The 20,218-nt window shown below is 37.5% G+C and overlaps 2 protein-coding genes across 2 annotated transcripts; both read right to left on the reverse strand.

Annotated features, from left to right (window-relative positions):
* Window positions 1-116: 116 nt before the first annotated feature.
* Window positions 117-14,549, reverse strand: dnajb12b (DnaJ heat shock protein family (Hsp40) member B12b). The gene is made up of 9 exons (XM_053511865.1): window positions 14,349-14,549; window positions 12,329-12,503; window positions 10,447-10,592; window positions 10,111-10,284; window positions 9,791-9,834; window positions 8,120-8,229; window positions 4,679-4,851; window positions 2,137-2,277; window positions 117-729 (listed from the first exon to the last, which is right to left on the reverse strand). The coding sequence occupies exons 1-8, from the start codon at window positions 14,479-14,481 to the stop codon at window positions 2,159-2,161; spliced, it is 1,074 nt and encodes a 357-aa protein (XP_053367840.1). The 5' UTR covers window positions 14,482-14,549; the 3' UTR covers window positions 117-729; window positions 2,137-2,158.
* A 2,340-nt stretch (window positions 14,550-16,889) lies between these two features.
* LOC128540920 (cytochrome b-245 chaperone 1 homolog) lies at window positions 16,890-20,051 on the reverse strand. The gene is made up of 7 exons (XM_053510917.1): window positions 19,894-20,051; window positions 19,470-19,557; window positions 19,333-19,374; window positions 18,544-18,617; window positions 18,081-18,177; window positions 17,837-17,981; window positions 16,890-17,652 (listed from the first exon to the last, which is right to left on the reverse strand). The coding sequence occupies exons 2-7, from the start codon at window positions 19,555-19,557 to the stop codon at window positions 17,466-17,468; spliced, it is 633 nt and encodes a 210-aa protein (XP_053366892.1). The 5' UTR covers window positions 19,894-20,051; the 3' UTR covers window positions 16,890-17,465.
* Window positions 20,052-20,218: the final 167 nt, after the last annotated feature.

Genomic DNA, 20,218 nt, shown 5'->3' on the forward strand with positions numbered 1-20,218 from the left:
TTGCATTCTCATTCCCCTCCCTTCCTGAGACACACACAGAGCCCACCAGTTACACCCCTGTGCACACAATACACGCTTCCTCTACACAAACACACAAAGCACACAAACTTTTAAGGTTGAAGAGTGGCACAAAAGATTTTATTGTTCTGTTATCATCTCTGAGGAGAAGCACTGCTACAGATAGTCAGCATTGCAAAGTTTTAAAATATATATGTGATATCATACTTAAAAAAAATCCTGATCTTTGAATAAATACTATTTAACTTCAGAAATGGTGTAAATTTTAGTAACAGAGATAAAAGGTTCAAGTATGGAGTGCTTATTTAACAATTATTCACTGTTAATGCTTCTTTAATGTGTGACCTAATCAATTAAATCCTGCATAGCTAAATCTCAAATGTACAATTATATAAATTAATAATTTAATACGTAGTTTTCATTTTCTAAAAACTATATGAAGAAAGAGAGAGAGAGGAAATAAAATAAAAAAAATACACAAGTTTCAGCCTGAAGGAAATTAAATGCATTTCACATCCGTAAAAAGATACAAGCTTAGATGATTTCTTAACAGAGGTATATCTCAGGTCTATAAAAGGCTGAAATCCTTTCCTTCACAAATTCCTCTTCCTTAACTCAGATGACTGACACACACACAAACCCAGATTCTCTCTCCTTTGACTGAATGTCACCGACTGGCCACCATTTTATTTGGAAGATGCAATTTTACACCTAAAAAAAAGACAAAGAAAACAAAATTAAATTATCCTAATCGTAATGATACGACTGCGACACTCACAGTGTGTATAGGTGTGTGGTCCACTCAAACTGATAAGGTCCATGTATGGACCACCTCAAATCTAGGTCATGCTTGGCATGTCACTAAAGCATTGACAAGGGACTGAAAGAGGACACCGGACAGATGAGGACTTTGCAAACATGTTAATACTGACAAACATTCCGAGCTGCTCTACTGCTGTTTGCTCTCCTTTTCTCCAGTCGGTTCTATTATGCAGCTAAGAACGTTTAAGTGCTACATAAACATTCCGTCTTTCAACGGGCCTGATTTTTATAAAACTGAAGCAGTAAAATGTGGCCTTAACCTTACTGCTGCTTTACTGGTTTAAAAAGAAAACTAACTAAACTAAAGAACTATACAGCCTCTCTGGTAGAGTCCTGGGGATTTTCCCTCTAACCAATAAGATTGTACCCTCTATCCCAAATAATATACTTGTGGCTTGTGGTCTTCCTTTGGACGGGCCTGCAAGTCCACAACATCCCATTTTGGGGATTTTTTTGTAAATTAAAATAGGACCAGCAAGTGACCTCTGTACTGTAAGTCCCTGTACTACTTCTACAGAGCAGTCGAATTATCAACCATAAAAGTCACGCAGTATCAGCTAATTTGTGAAAGAAAAAAAAAAGATTTGCAAGGCTGTTATTACTCACTTCCCCTAACACATTTTCTGTTGTTCTTTAATAAAAACCTACACACAATAATTAATATATTACAAAAATAACAAAGAAACAGATCTAATCGAGTATGCGGTGAAACATTTTTAACCATTTATTCACCAATTATGGTAAGGAGTCTCCAGTGTCAGTGCTTTGTAACAGTAAGTTTTTTGTGGTTCGACATAAAGAACGCATAGATGCTTGGTAAGACATTACTGTTTATTATTGCTATAACACAAGTATACCAGGAACCAAACTGTCTTCGATAAAATGGCTAATATCACAACATCTTTCAGTTATAACTGTATAACAAATGTGTAATTGTTGAGAAATTGATGCTCTATATGAGGAATAAAATAGAATCTTTAGAGTGGTACTGGTGATCAACCTACTGTAAGGTTGATTATTTTTTTTCTACAATACAAGCCCAAGCACACGAGTCCTTAATTAACGTACCATATTGGAATGCATTACACCAGTTCTGAGTTTAACACCAATCTGTCAACAAAAAGAATCTCTTTTTTTTTACCTTAATATCATTAGTATTATTTATTACTGTTAATAATAATATATCATTATTATTACTAATAATATATCATTATTATTATTTATTACACAATGATATTAAATTATGGTTAAAATAATTAATTATATAAAAAATATTTTACATTTGCTTCTCCTCACCTTCCATGATCATGTTGGTTTTTCAGTGGACATAAGTCTGAACGTCGGCCAGTCTGGAGCAGCTGGGCGTGGCCATTTTCTGAGCTCTCTGATATAGGTCAGTGTCACCAAAATAGCGTGCACGGTACAGCAAACCCTCCTCTGTGGGCATACACACATGAACATGATATACAACTTCTGCATTGCGATGCATTTCATTTAAACGTTTTTCTTTTCAGACTTGCAAAGTGGAACAAATCATTACGACAACTTCCCCTCCCCATCACATCACATCCATATGTAAAAAAAAATATAATAATAAAAAACACCTGTGAAACCTTTATTCAATTTGATACAAGATCAATAGGGGCTGTGTTTGCACACCAGCAATACTGACAAAGCAGAGCTGATACACAGCAACTGTCCTACCACCGGGTTCCAATTACTGAAATACAAACATTTCGATACATAAATTAAAAGACAGACAGAAGTCCTTTCTGAGGAATACTCCGATTTACGACGATGAAGCAAGACTGTAAAAGACGCAAATTGTGAGTCAGAATGCCAGTGAATTAAGAAACCTGTTCTAACCGGCCTATGGCAATTGTGATTCATCGTTATACTGTATGACGTGCACGCTTGTGGAGAAATAACCAAAAACCCAAACAACACAACAGGAGGAAACGATTTGTGGTTGTGTGGCTTTGTCTGGAGGACGAACAGGGACAGTTACGTGATAACTGTATAAGTGCTGAGTCAGGAAACCAAGTGAAATTCACACGCATTTCGCCAGACCTTATTTATTAGGTTAGTATTAGGTCTGTTTCCCATCACTGGTTTTACATTTAATTTTTTTTTCACTTGTACTGGCCAATTAGATTTTTCTCTTATTGTGAACTTCTATGAGAAGATACTCACACCATATTTTTACACTTCTAAACTTTAAAATTTTTATACCTCTCAGTTTACAATTACGCTTTGCACGTTCTGTACATCCTGTGTAATTTATATATTTTTATATATCAACATTCTAATTCTATTGTATTATGTAACTTTACATATTACAACCTACATTTTTACCTTTTTATCTTTAGTCTAGATATAATCTCTATCTCTCTATCTTTTTATTTTAGATCATGAAAAACATTTAACTGTCTATCATACTGTGTATAGTTTGCGTACGTGACAAGTAAAATTTCCGCCCCAGGCCTGCTGCTGTTCTCTGGAGAGGCGTGGCTCAGCAGTTGCTCATTCACATATACAGTGGACTGGCTCTTTGGAAGAAGAGTGAAATAAAGGTATGAATGTTTGAGAAGAAGATGCATTATCTGACGAGTATTTCAGATGGAGTACTAACAGACACACTTTGAGAGCTATGTTAACTTGTTAAAGAAATAATTATATATGGGACCTTTAACTTTTCCAAAAATACTATGCAGAGTACAATACTATTTTAAAATTCAGGCACTTTCGCTGCTTTTGAAAAACAGCAGTGAGTCATTTGACAGTAAAAGTGTTGCCTCTTATTGGGAAAATTCTCTAATTGCACTTGCTCACTGAAAAGAAGCAGAATTCACATTAATACAACTGAAGAGTTTATATTACATACTAGTGTATATGATAAGTATTTACTCATTTATTTTTAAAATATTTCCATTATAATTTGGATTTTCTGCAAACATCTGTGGGATTAATTGCTATTATTGGGCTTGTAGTTGAATAACTGAGAACCTTCTTATATGACATTTCAGGTAATCACACTTGTACCTACGGCAAATATTAGATGTTTATTGGAATACTTTCTACTTCATGTATGTATATTATTGTATCGGTCATTTTTCCCCTATATTAAATGTGATATTTCTCTTTTTTCAGACACAAGATGGAACAGAAGATCGAACAGAGCCAGACCAAACGCTACTAAACTTTTTTCTTTGGCGTTATCTTCATTCAATTGTCACACTACATGATAAAATATTCTATACATATAATATAATTTCTAATATATTAATAAAATAATAAAAAAAAGGGAAACATTCAGCATTCAGTGTGTACACAAAGGATGGGAAGATAATTTGCTGTAATTTTAACTTTTAAATTAATTTCTGCCTTTATATTCACATCCAGGGCACCCTACTGTATATATTGTGTTGATTTTTCAGCAATTTTTCATCATATTTAATCTATAAAATGTTGTTTATCAATACACCTTTCCTATAGCTTATTTTAAAGAAAGCGGCCTGGACGCAATTGAGAAACTTTAGAAGTGTGAAAGGTGACTAGAAAAAATATAGTACAGGACCATGCTTGTTACTAAGATATTATTTAAAAAGTCATCCACTCTTAAGTGCATTGCACTGAATGTTTAAGCTGATAGCATTTAAGATCACAGATCAACCAATGCCTTCAGATTAGCATGTTATGCAAGTAAGAGAACAAAGTTCTGACTGGAAAACTGGAGATCCATCAACTGGCTAAAATCCGATTCATTTATAAAATTGGATGTCTGAGAACGTATTGAGAAATGGTGAAAAGATTTAGAGCGTTTGTGGGCAGAGCGTACTTTGTTGTTTTTCCTTCCAGCAGTTGTTGCGGAGATTGGAGATGTAGTCATCCTCTACGCTGCGCTCCACCTGCCTCAGATTCAAGCCGCTGTACTCCTTACTGAAGCGCTCGCTCACGTAGTACGGCACGCGCAGGGTCTCAGTTACCCGCTTCTGCGTGTGACCTACAGAACTGAAATGCAGAACAAAATGTGAAATTAAACCAGAGAAACTGATCACATGTGAATCTACAGCTGAGTCGTAGTTAAACCTGCAGCTTTTAAGTGACAGTATCCAGATCGATGAATCATCTAGCAGTATAAAATCAACACAACTGGACTTTTTACTATTCGTTCATCTGCTTTACTCAGTCAGGAAGAGATTAAGATATAGGGAAGGTTGAAGTCTCTGAAACACTTTTTTTTCAAGATAAATTGTGTGAGATAGGCAGTGAGGGTCAAAGGAACGAGCAGGGAGAGCACGTTTTCGGGTTAGACTGTGTCCCAACTCAGCCCGCGCTGCTGAGGGTCTCTATCTTGCGCCATCGTTATCACTCAGGGTGGTCTGACTGAGGAATAGGACATGAGGTTTTAGTTAAAGACTGCTAGTGAGGGCCCAGCTAAGAACAAAAGCAGCATACTCATGTATGCACCAAAATGTGGTGGCATTTTTATACCTTTCCCTTTTCCTTTCTATTTAGATGGAAATAGACCCAACTTTTAGCAGGCTGATCTTTGTTCAGTGCGAGAGTCAACTGTCCCAGAGACAGGTAGCTACAATTAGTGCTGCACACTCACTCACTCACTCACTCATCATCTATACTGCTTTATCCTGTGTACGGGGTCACGGGGGGCCTGGAGCCTATGTAGCTAGGAGCCTAGGAGCCAGTGTCAACCCTGGACGGACACACACAGATTAGGTTAATTGGCGTTTCAAATTGTGTATGTCTCTGGACTGAGGAAACTCATCAAGTACGGAGAGAACATGCAAATTCCATGTACACAGACCCGAGAGGGGAATCGAACCCTCAACTCTGGAGGTGCGAGGCCATAGGCTGCAAAATTAATTGTACAAAAATCTAGATCATAATATGGACCTGTGTAAGTGATTAATCACAAAAGGCTGCAGTTTATTACATATAATATATAAATAGTTTGGAATTTATGTAGAGTAATAATTTAAATAGTTTTTTTTTTTATAATATTGAAGTGATAAATAAACATTGGAAAACATCCTCTTAATGAGATGAAATTGTGCCGTTATTTGACGTTTAAATAAAAAAATGGTACAATTAGTAGGTAAATATCACAGTTTAAATCGCAATTGAAATATGTGTCACAATAATAACAGTATGACTTTTTGATTAAACGGTGCAGTCCGACTAGCAAATAATCTTTTCCACCCTTTTTAGAATTATAGTTGAACTTGAAAGAAAACTGGCTCGATCCTGTCCTGCTGCTGTCCTGCTGTCTTACTGGAGTTCTGTTGAGAACAAACCTCTCATTCTATATTTGGACGAGTTGCTCTTAAAGTTGCTAATGGAAAGTCCGCAAAGTAGTAATAAAAAATCAAATAATAATAATAAAAAGAGTGATGATGATAATAATAATAAAATCTTATATACTTAAAACATTAACACATTTTGGTGCATACATTTGATCATAAAACTATATTTACTTCTAGAATGATACAAAAATTATGTAAACAAATCTAACTGCAATTTTAATAACACTGAAGAGACAAAGTGCTGTTAATTCTTGCCAAGTTGTGGGTTTGGTATGTGGATACTTCAGGAATAAAAATAAAAAGCTCCAATTGGTAAATATCTTTCTGCATATGTGCCTAATTGTATTATATAAACGCTCCATTCTTTAGCGGAGCCATACAGATTCATATCTGTTCAACTACTTTAGCCGCAATTTATCCAAACTAAATAACAGCTTTTACTGTTCCGTCAAACATGATGTGTGCATGCATCAGTTCTTCTCTACCTTCTCTAAGAAAACAAATGTCTATTCAGTGTAAACACTGTGTGTCAATACTTATGCTAAAAGACCCATTTGCATCCAAAGACTATTTAAATATCATACAGACTATGTTGCTGAGATTTTTTTTTTTGCCCGAAAAGCAGAATCGGTCGTGTCTGCTGGAGCTGGAACAAGCTTGTCTTTACATGAATACGATTAGCTATTGATTAACAGTCTGTTCAGTGATGTGGCATCAGCACAGAACAGCTGGATTATCTAATAGTACTACATGTCCACACACCCATGACGTCAACATGGGTCTCAGCATACCTTTACAGAGTGAACAGTCTGGATCAATAAGCCTTTAACTCCTGCTTTACATCAGACACTGAAGCAACTAGGGCAGATTTCTGTCGCTTTTTAAATGCTCACATCAATAATAAAGACATTGCTGATATAGAGAATATGTTTTAAAATGTATTTTTTAAAGTAAAGCCTGAAGAAGTATAAGCAACACAATCTAATACTGAACAAGTTCTCCTTTTAGATATGAAATAATGAGTAAACTTGCTAACAGCTTTTAACAATGGGGTAAAAATGTTATAACAATGTTGTTTCAGTTATTTTAATAGCTTAAAGGTGCTAGGTCTTTTAACACAAAGTGGATCTTTGGGGTTAAATACACGGTCATGATGAACTGCAAGTTCAAACCGAGTTTCAGAATGGGAAAGAACTGGTTTGCGCTGACAGAAAGGCAACAGTAACTCAAATAACATCTCGTTATAACCTTGGTGTGCAAAAAAGCATCTCTAAACACACATCATGTCAAACCTTGAAGCAGACGAGCTACAGGAGCAGAACACGCCACCAGGTGCTACCCCTGTCAACTAATAACAGAAACTTCAGGCTACAATTCACATGTGCTCACCAAAATTGGACGATAGAACATTGGAAAAATGTTGCCTGGTCTTATGAGGCTTGACTTCTGCTGCGACATTCATATGGTAGAAGAAGATTTTGTATCAATGGTTCAGGCTGGTGATGGTGTAATAGTGTGAGGAATATTTTCATGGCACAATTTAGGCCCCTTAGGAATAATTGAGCATTGTTTAAATGTCACAGCTTACCTGAGTACTGTTGCTCCAACTCCATCCCTTCATGTTCACAGGATAGCGTGCAATGTCACAAGGCTAGATTCGCAACGTGGATGTGCAGCCGACAAACTGCGTAATGCTGTCGTGTCATTATGGAGCACAACCTCTAACGAATGTTTCCAGCACCTTACTGAATCTGTGCCACGAAGAATTAATGCAGTTCTGAAGTTAAAAGTGCTGTATCTACTGAAGTGACTAGTGATTATATAATGTCATTTTTCAGCCAATGAACAAACAAAAATCTTTGTATGTTCGTGCGTTTGTGTGTGTATATGTGTGAGTGTGCGTTTATATGTGGGTGTGTGCGTGCGTGTGTGTGTGTGTGTGCATGTGAACTTACGGTCTGTAGCTGAGACTATAAGGAGGTTCAGTCACCATCATCTGACTAAGAGTGGACACGAGTACAAGGATGAGGATGGGCATGATCTGGATGAAAAAACCCAGGCCACCCTGCAAAAAATAAAATAAAATAAATAAATACATTTCCTACAAAAAAAAAAAAAGATATAAAACATCCCTCATGCTGGTCAGAACTTAACTTAGCCAAAGGTAAAGCCAAATACAGAGAAAAACATCTAAGGTTAAAGAATAAACTTTATTAGTTTTAAAATTAAATTACTAAGTAATGGTACAAAACAAAACTCATGTATAATCATAAAACAGACAGCAAAGGATGGTGAATTATTTGTGCTAACCAGGTTTATGTAACAGTCAACATGACTCCACTCACACTACAGTGTACAGAGCTTACTGCTGCCCTCTACTGTTCAAAATGTGCCAAAGGTTTTAAGTACAGCATACTGCCATGATGATGTCTGTCAACAATAACAGCAAGGGGAAGCAACTGCAAACCAAAGCAATTCCCTCAGTGAATTGGTGCCCAAGCCTTAAATGTTTTAATAAAAACATGTGATTCCAAGAAAAAGTACGGAGGGGAAGCAACAGTTTTACAAGATTCCTGTACGAACAAAAACCCTTCTGTTGTCCACTATATTTCCACCAGTATGTGGACACCTGACTACTTCATCCATAAGTGTGCAATCTTCTTTACAGAGTTACACAGAATGGCTTTGTATGCAACAAGATTCCAGTCTTCTGGAATCTAGTGGAAAGCCTTCCCAGATGGATAAAGGTTATTATAACAGGTTATTATAAGGGGAAATAAATCTAGTCTGGGTTGTTTAACAAGTGCATATGAGTGTTACAGTCCACAAAACACCGCTTTTTCTAGTGGAAAGCCTTCCCACTAGGACTAGGCCACTAGGAATCTAGTGGAAAGCCTTCCCAGATGGATAAAGGTTATTATAACAGGTTATTATAAGGGGAAATAAATCTAGTCTGGGTTGTTTAACAAGTGCATATGAGTGTTACAGTCCACAAAACACCGCTTTTTTTTCCACTCTACAAAAAATTTTCTGTACATGGTTACAGGAAGCCTGTAGGCTGTCCCAGGAGACGATGGGTATTAAATGGGGTACACCTTGGACAGGATGCCACTCCATCACAGGGCACACATGCACACACACACTCTCAAACTACGGCTAATTATTCCATTTCTGCATGTCTTTGGATTGTGGAAGGAAACCTGAATGTGTTAGGAAACGGTCCTAAACACAACGCACCATGCTGCCTTTGTATTTTATTTTGAAGCTTTCGGTTAGAGTGGATAGGAACTTTTTTCCTATACCTTGTAAGTGCACTTCTAAAATCTAGTGAAAAACCGTCGCAGAAGAGTGAGGGTAATTAAAACAGCAAAGTGGGATTTTTAACAAAGTACATGCTTCTCAGGTATCTACAATCATCTGGACATATTGTGTGGGCTGTATACAAGACTAGATATTTATTAGTTGTTTTATTTGTCAGCTAATTACAATGATATTCACTCATATAACTGAATAATTTTTAATTTTGCATAGAAATCAATAAAACAACATAATATACCAAATTTGTAGATTCAAAGCTTCAAATCCTTTCATGCTTTATAGAGGCTATTTAAGGATACTATACTTACACCTCTTTCTTCCCTTCTTGCGCCACGCTGATGGCTGAAATGACCTGAGAACACAACGTGACATCAAATAAATCCACATAAGTATAGGACAAGCTTTTACTAGCATTTAAGAAATAACATCACTTCCTAAATTGACTGAAAAGAAAAACAAATGAGTATTTTACTATAGCTTGTACAAGAGATACAAACATGTGGTTAATCCTCGTCACATTATGATATTTAAATATTCAAATCACTGGTTGGCTTTTCATTATGCCCTACGCCAACGTGAGGGAGTTGAGGAGATACAAAAAGCCGAGAAATACAGTGCAGACACTCACTAGAGGGAAAGCCTCCTCCGAAGAACATGTTAAACAGATCCTCTGGGGAGATATCAGGCTGGAAGTCTCGCTCTGAGCGCCGTCGGGTGGCAGCGCAGCTTTTCACCTCGCCGTACTGATCGTAGTGACGCCTTTTCTCCACGTTGGACAAGACGGCGTACGCGTTTCCGATAGCTACACAACGCAATACAGTTAGCATCCAAACACAATATGAAAACATCTGGAACGGTGGTATGTTAAGATGAACACTTCCGTCACATTAAAAAACAGTGAAGGCGGATGTATAATGTAGAAGTCCAATATAAATAAGCAATATAATTAAAACATAGAGCTCACCTTTAAAGGCTTCTGTTGCACCAGGTGCGTGGTTCTTATCAGGGTGAAACTTCAGCGCCAGTTTCCTATATGCCTTTTTGAGATCATCGTCTGATGCGTCTTTCTGCACCCCCAGAATCTCGTAGTAGTTTTTACATTGTTTTATCCTGCGAAGGACAGAACACCATTGACGTCAGGGCAAAGGCAGGTGTTGCGTCCATCGTCTGCGGGAATCATTAACTAGCTAATATTATCAACACTAAAATATGAGTGTCAGAACTGATACGCACTCCGTTTATGTTAAAACTTCTGTTGGCCGCACTGTTGGTTTTATCAGTGCTTTCCATTCAAGGCTACTGTCTCCCTAGTCACTGCTGTAAACTGCAGGTGTAAACAAGTTACATCAGTTTATTTGTAACTGCGGTGCGAGCAAAAAGGGATGCTCCACTTTTGATTTGCATAAAAGTAGAGCAGCATGCAGTGATTTGTTTTTTTGTGTTTGTATTTTTGCAAACAGAATTTGGACCGATACGCTAAGGAAGATGAAACTTTCTTAAAGAGAATCATTACTGGTGTTGAGACACGGATTCATCACTACGAACATGAGAGTAAATGGCAGAGTATGGAACGGAAACATCCTTAACTGCTGATCAAGAAGAAGTTCAAAACTCAACCATCAGCTGAAAAATTGATACGTACAGTTTTCTGGGAGTCTCAAGAGTCATTATCAGAACGATATCAAGAAAAGGGTTAAACAATCAGCAGTGCTCATTACAGTGAGATGCTTATTAAAGCCTGAACTTCGGATTAAATGCAGAGGACTGCTATTCAAGTGTGTCGTGATCTTGCATGACAACACATGTCCGCATACTGCTATCCACACCATGGACACTCTGTAAGAACTGCTTTTTGAAGCGCAAAGCAGCCTTCCTATAGTTCTGATCTCGCTCCATAAGACTTTCACCAGTTCGAAAGCATCCCTACGATTAAGACTAAGATTAACAAACCGTTGTATATTATATATACACATCACATTTTGGTTTTTATGACTCATTACAATGTGAAAAAAAATAAAAATAAATCTGTGCTGATGAACATGAATTTTTGTGTGTGTTCAAGTTTACTGCAAAGCTTCAGTGGAAATACATCTCCTTTTACAGAAATTTGAGGAAACTACTCCTCCTCTTTACATGTGGGTTGGCCAAACATGGCTGGTTTATTCAGGGAACATGATAAAGATTATTCCTCATCATATGCTGGTTAACTGTTTTCAGAGATTAAGTGGATTTCATGCAGGTGGTATAATTCTTTTTTAACCCATTTTATTTAAAACAGAGGCACAGAACACATAAAGCTGCAATATAACTCATCATAAATATAAGAAAACCTTAATACTAGTGGTCACTCTGTCTTATTGGATCAACATGGATATATGAAATAGGAATTAAAATGCTGTCTGCGAGGTGTGAAATTCAATGCTACAATCCACTTGTATATTGAACCATTATCACAATTAACAAAATTTTTTTAATTATGTTTAATGAATGACCCCCCCATTATTGACAAGGTTTGTATTGTAAATATACTCAATTATTTAGGTTGAGATTTTTTTCCCCTGAATGAAAGAGTTCTTCGTTATGTCACTTCTATGTCACAGACTGGACAGGGTGGAGTCATGTGATTACACATGTGGTAGGATTTTATAGGGGACAGTACATGAACAAATAGAGTGGGTGAAAGTTACAGATTTTTTTTAAAGTATTAACAGGTTTATAAAAAAAATAAAAAATAAAAAAATAATAATAATAATGAGCAAAATTAAGTTGATTTGCGGTTCTGAATGTCAGTTTCACTAGATTTTTAATTAACTACACTACCCAGGCCTACAAAGCACTACCCATACCTTTTCACAGCAGCTACTTGTTCTGTAGTGTATGCTTTGGCTGATTCGGATCTCTTCTCCTCTGCAGCACTGTGATTTTTAGCACCAGTCCGGTTTTCCTCTTGACCATCGCTGTCTCCTGCAGAACCGCTGTGAGTGGGCGCGTGTCCATTCTGCTGCAGAGACTCCAATAATGCTGCAAACATCAAAAGTAAAAGTAAGTGAATACTAGCAATCAATTACAAAAATGATCATATAGAACGACTAAAAGAAAAAAAAAAAACACTATCTGGAAACAAACCGAAGCATTTAGACGTCATACAAGCGCTAAAAGTAACGGTGTGTGAAATGGGGAACTGTTTGTAGCACAAACTTCCACATTACATCATATAATGTTATACTGGCATCCTGGCATATTGCAACGATATGCTGGCATATATGTCATTGGACTATCAACAGAAGGGCCAGGGTTCAAACCACAGCACCACCAAGCTACCACTGTTAGGCCTTTAAGGAAGGCTCAGATGGATAATGACATAAAATGTCTGTTTCTCTGGAAAAATGGTGGCTGTAAATGTAACTATACATAACGAGGGCCATTATGGCTTCAGAGGATTTTAACCCAGCATTTACAACAACAACAAAAAATTTCATGCTGAAAATAAAGGCAATCAAGAGGCAATGAAATAGTGGGTGCATATTATTGGTGATTTATTTTAAATTTTTTGGCGGAGAGGAACAACGAAAATCTCTGAGATGATATTGATATTCCATAGAACAGCACATCATGATGCATTATATTGCCCTGTCCTTGCTTTAAGCAGTCCTAGCTACATTATTAATTCCGACTATAGTAATTCCCGGAAATTTTAAACCATCAGGATCTCGTTCTCATCCTAGTAAATTAAGCTGTGCAAAAGTTTATAAGTATTAGACTCGGCTGTATTACATCAAACAAAAACCCACAAAAGCCCAGCACAGCTGGACATTTATTTATACTAGGCTAGTAGGATTGTTCCGGATCGGTGGGCAAGTAGGGAAAGCCTTAAAAGATATTAAATGTTCCCAATTCCTGGGTGTGTTTGTGTCATTAGTGGATTTCCCACACCTTCCAGCTTCTCAGCACTATTAAATGATTTCTCTAGCCCATGATAACGCCACCACACCAACACGAATATTAAAAGTGATGGAATGCATGTGTTGGTTTTAATCCTTGAATGTATTATAGTTATTTGAGACTTATACATCATCATCAGGCATCGGTGGCTTAGTGGCAGGTCTGTCGTCTGCCATGTGGAAGGCCTGTGTCAATGCCCAAACCCCAGTCACTGGATGCAGTGCCAGTCCTGAGCCCGGATAAAATGGGATGGTTGTGTCAGAAAGGGTGTAAAACCTGTGCCAAGTTGTTGTGGTGACCCCTCGATAGGAGCAGCCGAAAGACTAACAACAACAACATCATCATCAGCATCATTTACATTTACATTTACATTTAGGCATTTGGCAGACGCTCTTATCCAGAGCGACTTACATTTTTATCTCATTATACATCTGAGTAGTTGAGGGTTAAGGGCCTTGCTCAAGGGCCCAACAGTGGCAACTTGGTGGTTGTCATTCAAACCCTTCCGAACCGTAATCCAATGCCTTAACCACTGAGCTACCCCTGGCCCATGATGAAATGATCATGAAATGATCATGATGAAACTGGGATTAGAACAAATTACAAGACAAATAATAAACAATTTTACAATACAGTAAGAACAAATCCTAGGTCTGATCAGAGTATAATATGGCACTTGTGATACTTTTCACCTGATGCACACGCACACACACACACACAAAGTCAAAACCCAAAACACAGGCTAAATATAGATACAGTTAGCAATGACATGAGGCGTACTTCTAAGACTTCCTTTGACTATCATAACAGGCATGTAATAAATACATCGTGACAAATGCAATGGGTGACTCTTATGTGATATGAAACGTTAGCCTAAAGCTAAGCGGATATGTGAGAGCAGCTAGTCGGCTTATCACTGCTTACCGTCCGCCTTGTCCGTCGGAAACAGTCTCTGTGCTTTCTCTAAAAACCGTTTCGCTTTATCAACATCGTCACTCTTTAACGCTTCGATTGCGATATCGATGCACCGTTCAGCTTCATCCTTGTTTACTTCCATTACGCTCTATACACCTTTAGAAATTAGCTAAGTAAATAAACACTTAGCATATCCAGGCGGCGCCGTCTGATGACGTATGCAGCGACGGTTTTCTCTTCTATGACGCATACTGACGTGTCCTCACTGTGAGGCCGAACAAGTTAACGTTATGTTTTTCTATTGGATAAAGTAAATGGAAAATTGGCTCTGAATATCCAAGACAATAATAAGGCGGTATTTGTAAAGGTACAAACAAAAAGAGAGAAAAAAAAAAAACTTTGTGAGAGACATTTTGATGTGTCTGGGCCTGTCCTCCATGTTAAAGGCGTTCATTTAAAACATCCTTAAGAAGTAATGTATACTTTTTTCCTTGCAAAAAACAAACAAACAAAAAAAACCCATGCAGATTAGGTGTTCCCCAAATTGCCTGTTGCGCGTGGCACCTTGTCCACCGGCCTTGTGCCTTAAGTCTCCTGGGACAGACTCCAGGCCCCTGTGAGTTCTGTATACAGGATAAAGCGGTATAGTCGATGAATGAGAAAGTGAGTATTTACTCACTGCAACTTTTAACATCCAAGTGAAAGCGATAACACCAACAAGGCAGAAAAAAAAATCAGAATCACTGATCACCCCCTTTTAAAATGACTTGTAAACTCAATCAGGTTTATCAAATTCTCCATGGCACACAAAGCCTTTTGATTTTCAGCTGTAATCAGCAATGTTATTAATTTTTTTACATTTTAATGTAATTTTAGTTAACTCGTAGTGCAACTGAAGCAAACAATCAACTATGGGTGGCAAGGCACTGTCGAAAGATCGTCACTTAAAGTTTTGCACGGGCACAAATTAGGAGATGGATGCACAAATAATTCAAAGGCTTTATCAATGCGTAGAAGCACAGTGAAGTATATTATCATACTCAAGACTCCAACCTGGATGAAAAAGCCAGGAGGAAAATGTTCAGAGAGGCTACCAAGAGGCCTACAGCAACTCTGAAGCAGTTGCAAGAACTTATGAAATAATGTGGTCATTGTGTCCATGTGACAACAATGTCCCAAATGTCTCAAGAAAAAAGCCACTCTGCCTCACACACAGTTATCTTGGGATAGGTTTCTAATCCACCATCACCCTGACCAGGATAAGGTGCTGCTCTTTTATATCTTGTTATATCTTCTTGTTACAATCATAATACTGGGATATGGCTTGTTTTTTTCTTATACAGAGAGAACATACAGTAAGATGTGTTTTGACCCCCCCAACCATCACCACCCACAAAATTTATTGCTGGTACTTTTTTATAATAACTTAATGAACCAGTGTAAGGATATATTTAATGTTGGAAACTTCAGAGCACTTATGTAAGTCACTTTAGATAAGAGCGTCTGCCAAGAGCCTAAATGTAAGTGTGTCACAACAGTACCATGACAATGATCTCTCTCTTAAAATCAGCAAAACAAAGGAAAAGATAGTGGACTACAGGAAATCCCAGAACAGAGCTCACACGCCCATACAAATTTACGACATTTGGCAGACATCCTTATCCAGAGCGACTTACATTTATCTCATGATACATCTGGGCAGTTGAGAGTTAAGGGCCTTGATCATGTGATAACTTGGAAATGCTGGAGTTTAACACATGATTTACCCCTGAGCTACCACTACATATCAAGGGAGCTGCTTTGGAAAGAGTCAAAACCTCACGTTTCTCAGTGTACACATCACTGATGACCTCACCGTGTCCCTTGATACTGAGACAATCATAAGGGCCAGAGGCTTGGTTTTCACACTGTAATGTTCCTAAACAGCCTGAAGGCAGGTCACTAGTGTCCCAAATATCTTCAAGTCACGTTTTACTTGTTTAAACTCTCTGCCACTATATATTTCATCACTTTAGACAAAATGTCCTCAGCATGTTAGGGCAATATATATTATACTTGGTTATTATACTTACTTATAACTCTACCCCATCAAAAGCATTACACTGTACATACAGTATGTGCTGACATATTGGGCAAATTAAAAGGAACTTAAATTAACTTAATATTATGTTTTGTATGCTAATACACTCCTTTTTTACCCTTTAATAATGAGTACATACACAAAATTATTTCACTGCATTGCCAGGATGAAGACCTGGAGGAATAATAGGAACTCCTATTATTCCCCATTTTTATTATTCTGCGCCAAAATAGGCCTTGGCCAAAGTTATATTTCCTGTGGCTGTATCTGAGAGGGGTCTTTTTTTTTTTCCTGGAAGACGATTAATTTTTTAAGTGTACAGGTGCGGTGGTGGTTCAAATGGTTAAAGCTCTGGGTTACTAATATGAAGCTCAGGGTTTTGAGCCGAGCTGCCACTGTTAAGCCCTCGAGCGAGGTAAAAAAAAATCCACCGTGCTGTAGATTACATTTGACAAATAATGGAAACTTAATCTTAATAAACATTCTTTAAAATGGTTTTTAATATGATCAGATTAAGCTAAAATATTTTAAAACAAATATACATAGCCCAAAAGTATCATTATTTTGAGTTAATAATATCCAAAGGCATTATATACACAATCTCATCACTCTTCTGGTGTTTTTAAAGCCCTTAAAGTTTTAGCACCTGTATACATTAGAGTTGATGAAGGTGCATCAAATCAAACATTTAAAAATCATGCAGTACTGCCTCCCCGAGTTATCTACCATCAATTTGGAAATCATTTGAATATATGTAATGTCCTATACTGTTACGTCCTACGCTTTTTCTTCTGTTTAAAATGCTTATTATGACTATTATTCCGACTTATGCTCACTAGCTACTGTGTTTAGAGATTACCAGAGATTCTAGGTAAGGCATCTTTACTGAGGTAGACAAAAAGATAACATTAAAACAGATATAATAGTCATGCACTGATAAATGGAAATGATCTCAGGTAGTTGCTCGTATTTAAACCTGAGTTATTGGTTTGTCAATAAAGGTCAATTAGAGTTCAGTGTCAAAAACGGGTTGATGGGAACACTGGTCACTGAGTTGGCTGATCATGCTGATCGCTTGAATCGCTGCTCTCGTCGTCCCCCTCCATCCCTAGTTGCTCGAACTCATCATCATCTTCTTCGCGGTCTTCATCCTCGTCTTCTTGAGTCACATTTTCTTGCAGAGCCTCAAGTTCCACAAAGCGCTTCAAAAGTGCACAAAGTGCCTCCACATCACTTAAAAAACATAATCAACACAGTATTTTTTTTTATTACACATCCTAAACCACACTTCTTGTTGTTTTAAAATTAAAGGGAATCATTGTGTATCAAAGCAAAGAAGAATGCTGCAGAAACAGTGTTTAACACACAGATTATCTATTCAAATAAATTTAGTCATTTGATTGATTTTTGCACTAACCTCCGTCCGCTGAGAGTAGCGCTCTGCGTGAGAGGGTGCGAGAATCCAGTGGCCATCCGAAGCACAAGTACATAACCCGTCCCTAGATACCGCACTTTCTCCTCTTGAACACTTACATCACGCAAGTGCTTTAAATCCAGTAACACTGAAATGGACACAATGACAACGTTGCAATATCGCTGCTTCGCCAATAATATTCTTTTAACACACTATATGAGCTGTGAGAAATGCACAGAATTGACACCTTTTTCTTGTCCTTTTTTCCACAGTGTGAGTATCATTGCATACAGACTGAAGGTTTTCAGTTCAATCACACTATTCTGTTTGTCAAATGTTGCCTCCTGCAAAAACATTAATGGCAAACCAAATGTCTGAATATGCAAATGAAGTTAAAGGATGCAAATGTGTAACTTACAAATAAGAGTGTGTGAGAAAAAAATAGTGCTGCACATTTAATCACATAAAATTGAAAACACAATATGGACATGTGTGATTATTTAATAGCAAAAGGTTGTTATTTATTACAGTTCTGTATAACCAGGAATTAATGTAGAGTTCGTCAATAATGTTAGAGGTAAGAAATAAATATTGGCAAATTATTAAACTTGTAAAATATTGTAATAATCATAACATGATTTTTAAATTTTTATTTAATTAAATTGCGCAGCACTAGATAAAACACACACTTGTCATCAAGTGTCTCTTACTTCCCACTCTTCCATATTCTGTAAGGCGACAAATACGCAGCCTGTTATGTAAAACAGTTTCCATAGCACGCTGTCTACAAGATAAGATTGGGAGAAAAAAAAACATAGTGATTAAAGAAATAAATCAGAACCATTTTCAAAAGTGGTTTTGAAATCCATCTGGTGGCCACTTTATCAGGTTCAGCTAGATGCACTTTGCAGGTATACAGTTACTGAATGAAACAGGACCATCGAACGATTACTGCTAAACGAATGCCATATGGGTGGCGGCCTGCTGCATGGTTGTAGCATGACGGCGTGTGTGCTGCTGATACAAATGCATCGTGTGAAGCAGTATTATAAATGAAACACTGTGCATTGGCCAGCTAATTAGACACCTATGTTAGGCCCACTTTATTAGAAACCCACATTATTGCTTTTTGGCATCCAGTGGCTGGGAATCAAACCGGGGCCTTTTGAATGGCAGAGCCACTGAGCCACCAACGTCTATTTATCATGCATTAATCATCCTGAGCGCAAGTGTTAAAGACTACTGCACTTGTATTATTAGTTTCTAATAGCAGAGGTAACATTAAAATGTAAAAAAAAAAAATCCAGCAACACCAATGCACCTGCTACATACATACCAGTACCTGTATTTGTTCTTTTGTAATCTTTTCACACTGTTAATAATTCTACATTGTGAGTAACTCTATATGCGAAGTGTACTCAAATGGCATTCATCAACTGTACATTCTAAAATTTCAACAGAAAAACGAACTGTTTGTTGTTTCTAATTGCAATATTTACCCGAACTGTAATATGCTGCTGCCAGGCCGACTGACGCAATCCCTGGATAAAGAAAAGTAGAACAGCAAGTGTAATGAGAATATGCAGTTCCTTGTGAGCAAATTGCACAATATCATCTGCTCTCCCCCCATCCATACCAACGAAAAGGGACCAAGATCTAATCCCTGGGGATCTGGTCAGACGGAGAAGATCAGGTGTGTGCTTTTCAACCAACATGTACACCATCTGTTAAAAATATATAAGTATATAATATATAAAGAAAGGAATAACAAACAAATAAATGAGTGTGCTTAACCATTGCACAATTTCCTGTTTGACAGTGAGTATTTTATTTCCTTTCACTGAATAAAGACATATTATGTAGATTAGTTCTCCTTTGCACAACACGAAAACACATTGATACATAGATTAGCAATATTTTAAATACACTAAAACAAACATGTACAGGATGCGTGTGATGGGAAGGACAACACCCACACCAGGGTCGTGTAGCAACCCCGGATCAGACGTGGTCACGTGAAGAAACACAACAACCGGAAGCAGCCGAAAATGAAAACTTACCTTGTCAAGTCTTTAACGTGTCCGTGAAAAGAAGTTGTCGGACCCACGAGGTAACAGACTTTATTATGAATAGAGATGCTTTCTGCTCGTCCATACGCGTCTAGCGAGACACTTTCGGGGATTCCCAACTTCCGCCAAAGCGCAGTGGAATATGATTGGATGGCGACAACGTTAAGCTCCTCCCCTTTCTCCTTCTCGAAGCTCCACCCATACGTTGGCTTACTTTAGGGCTGTGTTCCAAATTGCTCCCTATAGAGGATGTAGTGCGCTACATATAACGTCTTCTTTCTAACATCTTCTTTCTTAACAAAAAAGTACACACTCT

Source organism: Clarias gariepinus, chromosome 14, assembly GCF_024256425.1.
Source record: "Clarias gariepinus isolate MV-2021 ecotype Netherlands chromosome 14, CGAR_prim_01v2, whole genome shotgun sequence".
NCBI classification, from domain to species: Eukaryota; Metazoa; Chordata; class Actinopteri; order Siluriformes; family Clariidae; genus Clarias; species Clarias gariepinus.